Here is a 7,719-nt window from a genome sequence, read left to right as displayed (position 1 = left end):
GGGTGACCTGGCTGATGTCATTCCTGTACGGCTCCTTCCTTTCCAGGGATGCGTGGTAGCAGACCCCAACTGCCAGCACCAAGGACCAGATAACGGTGTTTCTGTCGCCGCTGCCCTTGGGAGCTTTCCTCTCGGCCAGGTACTTCTCCAGCTCCCTCAGCAGCAGCTGGCTGTGCCTGTAAAACCACTTGAACACCTCCATGCAGCGCTCCACATCCCGCAGGCTGACAAAGCTGCACTCGTCGTCCCTCTGCCTCATGTACTGCTGGGAAGCAAAGAGCACCTCTGTGACCGTCCCCACCTCGTCCCTGGCCATGGGCAGCTGCTCCGCCACGCGCTGCACGATCTGCTGGATGTACATCTTCTCCGTGTGGTTGTTGAGCTGCCCAAAATCCCACACCAGCGGGATCATGCTGGGCGGGAGCGCGTGCACCCGGTACACGAGCTGTCTCAGCGGGATAGATCCCAGCTTCTCCCTGGTGTCATCGGCTTTGACCCGGTAGCCCAGCCCAGCCAGCTCCAGGCGCTGGATCATCCTGTCCGTGTGCTTCCGGTAGGGGTTGCAGGCTGCGATGATCCGCAGGCCAGAGCCAGAGGCCAAAGGCTTCCCCTGCACCGTGCGGTCACACAGAACCTCCTTGATGCTGCTCACGGCCTCCGTCGTGTTGGCTTCATCGAAAAAGAGGACGGTGTCCAACCCGTGCTGCTCCTTGTTGGATTTAGCCAGGGCTTCTGCTTCTCTGATCCTGGCATAGATCATCTCTGCAGTGGTACCTCCATGGACCTTGACAAGCTTCATGTTCTCCACCTCTACAAAGCTTCTGCGTAACTGACACAGGAACTTCACCAGCCTGGTTTTCCCACAGCCTGTTTCTCCCATGATGACGACGGGGATGTTGCACCGGAATCGCATCTCGATAGCCAGGATTTTCAGCACGTTGTCTGTGGTGAGCTCGTACGTCTCGTCGGGGTCAAACACCCAGGGGATCCCCAGAACCATGCAGAGCCTCTCGAGCTTCTCCTCGCGGGGCAGCTCGTCGAAGGGCACATTGAAGGGAACCCTCTGCAGTACCAAGCCGCGGTACAGCTGGGCAGTCATGATGTCCCGCTTGATGACTTTGCCGTTCAGAGGATTGATGGCATCAATGCGATTCCCGTTCTGCTGGAAATGGAAACCAATGAATGTCATGGACACACGATCCTCATTGAAAAACAAATAGGGATGAGGCTCCGACTCCCACTTCTTCCGGATGCGGAAAGGAAGCAGATCTTCCTCCGCGACGTTCTCCAGGTGGGAGGATTGTCTTCCTGAACTCTGGTCAGAAATGTTCAGGGAGGGCGTCGCAAAATCCCGTGCCATTAAAATCATGAAGCTAACCACAAAGTTCTTGAAACCTTTCAAAGTGTCCTGGACAAAGTTAGGGTTGCAAAAGACAGAAGCTTCACAGTCTCTCAACTGAATGTTGAGAAACCAGGTGAAGTTGCGGAGCTCTGCCCAGGAGGGATCCACAACCCCGCAGTGCAGGAGGAAGAGCTGCAGGCATTCCGCAGGGCTGCCTTCCACCGAGAGCGCCTCGTACTGGAACATGTCCAGGTCACACCCCTGGTCAAACCTCTTCAGGTACTGGAAGGGTCTCTGGAAAGCCTCGCTGCAAAATTCCTCCTTGTCCATTCCTGGGTCCGAAACATCCCCAGAACGGCTCCCAAGTGTCTCCATTTCTAGCACTTCTTTGGGAGACTTGCATGTTATTTTAGGGAACACGTCCAAGAAGTGACACTTCTGGCTTGCTGACATCTGGAGAAGAAAAAAGAAAAGGTCATCACAGAGCTGTAGCCTTGATCTTCATTAGTTTAGTTAATCTGTTCTTAACAGTCTCCTTGCCTAAAACCACAGGTCTGAGGAACAGGAACCAGCCTTTTCCCCTGTGCATCCCTTCTTCTACTTGAAGTGCACCAGTGAATCCTATTCCCTCCTACATTTTCCTTCATGGAATATGAGTCTGGCATCACCTCCAGCCCCTTCTCAGGGCTGCTTCAAAGAAAACGAAACCCAATAAACTGTTATTTATTCCAGTCACTTCGGTTCTTACAGCCGCATATAAACATTCCCCTACTTTAAAACATGCAAATTAGCATGAGGGAGATTAGATTTTGCATTTTTATGTTTCCTATAAATGCTACAGTGGGGGCAGTGAGGCTTGGACTAACAGGCCGTCAGAAATCACCAACCCAAGGAAACCGGACAGGCCTAATTTGCTCTCTGGTGTTAATGTCACTTTGTACAAGAGCAGGGACACCAGCTGTTCTGGGATACAGCACACCCCGAGTGAAACAGGGAACTCCTGTGCTGTGTTTACAGTCACAGGCCCTACAACTCACCACAGCTCATGTACAAAGTGCACACGTGTGCAAAGTGACTGAGAAATTCCCAGAAAAGGAGCACTGCTGGTACGTACAGGTCTGGCTGCTTTCTTTGGCACTGGGGACTCCTCCAGGATTTCAATGATGTACAGATGGCACTTCTGCCGTAGCCACATATTGCCATTATTATCTCTCAGGTACTGCAAAACCAGCAGCTTGAAGAGAAACTCTGGAATTCCACGCTGCACCTGTCACAAGAAGAGATACAGAAGCATTTCCTCTTTATTTACCCATCACAACTTCACAGAATCACAGAACAGTTGAGGGTGGGAAGGCTCTCTGTTCAAAGCAGGCCGATGTAGAACAGGCTGCCCAGGGCCACAGTCAGGTTTTTAATGTCTCCAAGGTTAGAGACTCTACAGCTTCTCTGGGCAACTGTTCCAGAGTTCAATTACCTTGATGGTATTTGTGTTACTTACACAATAATTAGAAAACACATGATAGGGAAATGGCTAATCGAGAAACAAGAACTTTAAAGAAAGCTCCTGCAAGGATCCACACAGGACTTGTACGACAAGGCAGCTCTGGGAGGGATGTACTTACTGAGGAGGTGATATCGAAATGGAATATCATGGGCTTTGTCTGGTGTTCTCTCTTCAGAAAAGGCAGGAGGGATTTTAGCACTTTATCTTCATCCACTTCTGGTTCAATTAGTCTGATAGTTTTCAGAAGTTCTGTACAGTCAGGCTGCTCTTCTTGCAGTCTCTCATGCAGCCTCTTCACACACAGAGATTTCCCTGTTATAAAAACCACCACAAGAATCAAAGCCATCAATATCACATACATCATATTAAGACCATAATAGACAGAAGGAAATAAAATGTTTAAGTATCCCATGCCCTGAAATCCCTGGAGCTTCCTAAAAGGCATTCCAGAAGGAAGTGTAAATCCGGTTTGAGCAGCTGGAGTCCGGAATCCAAGACACTGCTCTTGTTACCCATATGGTTTGTTTTCCTTCCACTGCCTGAGAGAAGCTTTACTCTTTAATAGGACTTGAATCTATTCTATTTAATGCTGGTTTCTAAAGTCAAACCAGGGGACAAGGTGACTTCCAGCTTTCACCTCACTGCACTGACCAGTCTGAATCGCTCTTTTTGACCAAGATACTTAAATCTTGGACACAGAACCTGGCAAGGTGAACCCCACTCGGGTTTTGAACTCAGCAGAGCCCACTCTGCATGTGCCACCTTACCCATGCCGGCTCTTTTGGAAGACACCATCCCAACACACATGTGCTCCTTGAACACGGACGCAGCAGAGTTGGAGGGCTGAGCGACTCGGAAGTGGCGCTGCAGGTACTGCTGGATCTCTGCTCGTGACCTCTGGGGAGTCATGTGCACTTTGTAGTGGCTGAAGGCAGAGGGGAGGTAGCTGTTGTCCCGCTCGCAGTTGCACAGGATGATGAGGCGGTAGGAGTTGTTGTAGCGCTGCAGGTGCTGGAACAGCTCCTCTGCCCTGCAGCTGACGTCGTAGCTCAGCTCATCCGCGTAGAGCATGGTGTAAATCTTCTCCCCCCCGTGGCAGGGAATGAGGCACCTCCGCAGGAACAGCCCCACCTGCTCAGCACTGGTCTGGGGCGTGCACAGCAGAACCTCATCGAAGGTGGGAAGGGGCTGCTCGGGGCTGTTCATGTAAATGGCCAGGGCAGAGCTGAGCACCTCAGAGCGAGGGCAGGTGATGAGGTTGGGCTGGCCCACACAGAGCAGGTCCTGGGGGAAATCTCTGGTGATACATTCCCTGCCCCTGCTGGCCAGGTTCTTCAGCCACACGCCCAGTGTGTCAATGTCCAGGCAGTTGGGGAGGAAGGAGCCCATGTTGCTCATGTAGCACTCCCAGATGGACTCCAGCCGGGCACTGAGGTCCTTCTCGCCATCCAGCAGCACTTGGAAGTCAGAAACAGCCTTCCCTGAGCTGGGAGGCCCCTGGCTCCCGAGGGCTCCGAGGACGTCCTGCTCGGTGCAGTCGCGGTTCAGGAAGGAGAGCATCATGAGGGCAGCCTGGCTGGGCGTGCCCCGCCCCAGCTCCGAGCACAGGTACACCAGCTGCTCCGCACTGTAGTAGTTCAGGTAGAAATGCTCAAATCGCTTTGTGTACATGAAGCTTTTCCAGCTCTCCAGGAAACTCTCCATGGTCTTGCAGAGGGCTGGGAGCACAGCTGCCATATCCCCTTGCCCTTCCAGCACTGGGATGGGGCCCAGGGAGAAGTCTATAAGAACACAGGATTCTCTTTCAGGTGAACAATACACCTGGGCAAGCCAGGAGCGGAAAAGCATGTTCCCAGCTGAGTAAAGGTCTATAAAGGCCTGGGCAAGTCTCTGAACATTCGAAAAGACCTGTGTGAGGACAGAGGAGAGAGAAACAAAGCTGGTTTACAAGTTTCAGCCATGAAACCACTGGAAAGCCATTCACTGAAGAGGAAGTCTTTGGTCCCAAGGTGTGTCAGGCTTTGTACGGCAACCACAGGCTCTCTGTGACTTTCTAACAGCAGCATCCCCAGGAAACCAGTAAGGAACTCCCAGCTTGCTACAAAAGTACAGTAATGCTGCCAGCCAGGACAATCCCCAGTGCAGCCAGAGGGTAAGGCCACCAGTCCACTGTTCTGCCTCCAGCTTAGTTCTACCCTAACAAGGAACCAAAGGCAGGAACACCCATGTGCCTGTGACCACCACCCCCAGCAACTCCACTGTCAACCACAGCCTTAACAGCTGACACTCAAGGGCAAATCCAGTCCTAACCCCAACACCAGTAACCCACTGGGTTTGGAATCTGACCTCAGAGAACCTCTCCACCACCAGGCCTTGCTCTCCCTTGGCTGACATGAGCATCAGTTTGTTCTGCAGCTCGCGGAGCTCCGCCAGCGAGTACTTCCAGGAGGCCTCGGCATCCCCCGAGCTCCCCGGGAGGGTGAAGCGCAGGACACTGTCCAAGGAGACCTGCCAGAGCAGAAGTTGTCAGCGTGGCTGGGGCTGAGGCTCTGCCCAAGGCCAGGGGAACACTGGGGCAGCAGCCCCCAGGAAGGAGGGGCAGTGGGAGCCTCCCTGGCCGGTTCCAAGCTGAGTGACCTCACCTTCTGGCCATCAGCTGGTGCTCTCAGCACATAGACCCCTCTGCTGTTGATGGCAGCTGCCAGGGACAGCGAGGACAGCTCCACGGAGCCATGGCTCTCCTTCACTGTCTTCAGCCACTCCAGGTGCTGAGCCGAGGCACGCTGTGGGGAGAGGAGACACAGCCCTGCCCTGACTGCTCTGAAATCCAAGACCTCTGGGCTTACACCTGATCAGGACAAACAGCTTGGGCTGGCACAAGAGTTTCACGATGGGGGAGGAAGAAATGAATGAGTACTGGCTTCAGCCTGCTCTTTCTGCACAGCTCTTCCTTACCCACTCCATGGGAGGCTGAACAGAGTCCACAGCGCTACAGAAACAGGTCCTGCTGCAAAAGGGTAAGAGTTCCCAGCCACCCACCTCTACACCACATCAGGCTGGAAAGTTTCAGCAGTGCCCTGGAGAAACCTGTGCTACACCAGTTACAGCTGCTGCAGTGAATTATTGTGCCACAGAAACATCAGATGTTTTTCCTTCCAATAACAAGAGCTGCAGTGATGTCCCCACACAGGTGCCATTTGCCCAGTGCAGTCCAACTTCCAGCCACTCCCGGAAGGCAGAAATGCAGGAGGATGCAGAGGCCCTCCTCCAGCAGAACTCACCAGTTTCTCGGGGAGGGCCTCGTCGCTGTCCAGGGCTCGCCACAGCTTCTGCAAGCAGCGCATGAAGTCCTCAAAGCCCGAGTCCTGGCGGAGCTCATAGAGCAGGGAGGAGTAGCCGTGCACAGTGCCATGGAAACACGCCACACGGTCCACGTCCATGTCGTTCTCCCCCGCTGAGATGGACGCCAGGTCAACGAACACCTTCAGCTCATTTATATCTGAAATGAGGCAAATGCAGCAGGGAACAACAAATGAGGCAGCTTGGGCACCACCCCTCATCACCACCTTCCACAGGAAATGCAGAAGAATGCTTTGAACAGCAGCTCCTGTGCAACTGCCTTCCCCCCATCAGCTTTCCCAGGTCATCCATCCATCCATCCATGGACCCCTTGGGCTCTGGTGTCCCCCACAGGCCCCCGGATCCCCAGCCAGGATGGGAGCAGTGCCTGCGGGTGTCTGTGTAGGTCACACAGCTCAGCTGGCAGGCACACAATTCCATCCTCTGAAACAGCTGGCCTGAACTGAGCAGCAGCAGCTACTAAAGCCCTCCAGGCCCAGCCCAGCTCCCAGCAGGGTGGTCACTGTGTGCTGCAGCAGCCTACAGTGCATGGGCACACTTAAAGGGTCTTCACAGCACGTTCCACACCAAAACCCATCAGAGATCTAACTATCAACACCAGAAGCTGCAAAGGCACAAAGCAGATGGGTCAGGGATTCAGTGCTCCTCCTGCCCCCACACAAGCTGCCATCCCTTCTAGTACTCTCTGTCTAACTTCTGGATGAGCAGCACACACCTTTCAGTGCTTCTCTGACCCAGCAGACAAACTCCTTCTGCTGGGCCAGCTCCCTCAGACAGCCCCGGCGGGGCACGGTGATCCCCTGCAGCAGCTTCTTGGCTTGCACGAGCTCAGGGCTGATGGAATCCAGCTTCTGTGTCTTGTAGGATTCAAGCTTCTCTGTCTGGAAAACAAGTGGTGCAAACACACACTGAGTCTGGAATTGGGAAATGCCACTGGTTCTGCACCAGGGAAAGCCCTCTGCAAAACCACACTCCCACAGAGCAGTATCCTCATCTCTCTTCAAGGAATGACGACACAAAAGCACTTTGAACACCTGATTTTTACCTCAAATAAGCATTTTGGGACAAGGAACGGCTCTTGACAGACTGGGATAGACTTGTGGGAAGATTCAAATTTAGCCACCACCCTGACAGTACAGAGCCAAAGTCAGAGATACTTACTATATGCAACAAGTTTTCCAGGATACTGAAGTCACCGGAGAGGCCTAAACTCTCTTTGACGTGGGCAATGATCTTGGCAGCATCAAAGGTTAAATGCATTTCATGGTACTGCTGGATCTGCTGGACTCGCTGGTCAACCCAGTCTCTGTCTTCTTCAGGCCAAAGCCCACAGATGGTGTTCAGCTCCGCTCTGAGATCTTTAGGATGATTTGTGAATTCACAGAAAATCCTATCAACTGCAGAAAGTGTGAGACTTCCTGATCTGAGATCGTCATACAGCATTGCATAGTTGTCAAAGCAAGGGCAGATCACGCTGCTCAAAACATCATCAAGGTCCAACTCAGGAACATTC

At 53.0% G+C, this 7,719-nt stretch overlaps 1 protein-coding gene across 1 annotated transcript in view; it reads right to left on the bottom strand.

The window, feature by feature from the left end:
• The window catches only part of RNF213 (ring finger protein 213), a 48,368-nt gene that overhangs the window by 23,669 nt on the left and 16,980 nt on the right, over positions 1-7,719 (bottom strand). Inside the window, exons 20-28 of the mRNA XM_017730673.1 lie at positions 7,368-7,719; positions 6,922-7,087; positions 6,128-6,345; positions 5,489-5,629; positions 5,193-5,354; positions 3,614-4,754; positions 2,965-3,158; positions 2,457-2,609; positions 8-1,795 (exon numbers count right to left, since the gene is read on the bottom strand). Coding sequence (XP_017586162.1) covers positions 8-1,795; positions 2,457-2,609; positions 2,965-3,158; positions 3,614-4,754; positions 5,193-5,354; positions 5,489-5,629; positions 6,128-6,345; positions 6,922-7,087; positions 7,368-7,719 — 4,315 coding nt within the window. The remainder of the gene's footprint in view (positions 1-7; positions 1,796-2,456; positions 2,610-2,964; positions 3,159-3,613; positions 4,755-5,192; positions 5,355-5,488; positions 5,630-6,127; positions 6,346-6,921; positions 7,088-7,367) is intronic.

Source organism: Corvus brachyrhynchos, unplaced genomic scaffold, assembly GCF_000691975.1.
Source record: "Corvus brachyrhynchos isolate BGI_N302 unplaced genomic scaffold, ASM69197v1 scaffold340, whole genome shotgun sequence".
In the NCBI taxonomy this organism is placed as follows: Eukaryota; Metazoa; Chordata; class Aves; order Passeriformes; family Corvidae; genus Corvus; species Corvus brachyrhynchos.
The sequence above is the reverse complement of the archived record's forward strand: the minus strand, read 5'-3'. Positions and strand labels throughout refer to the sequence as shown.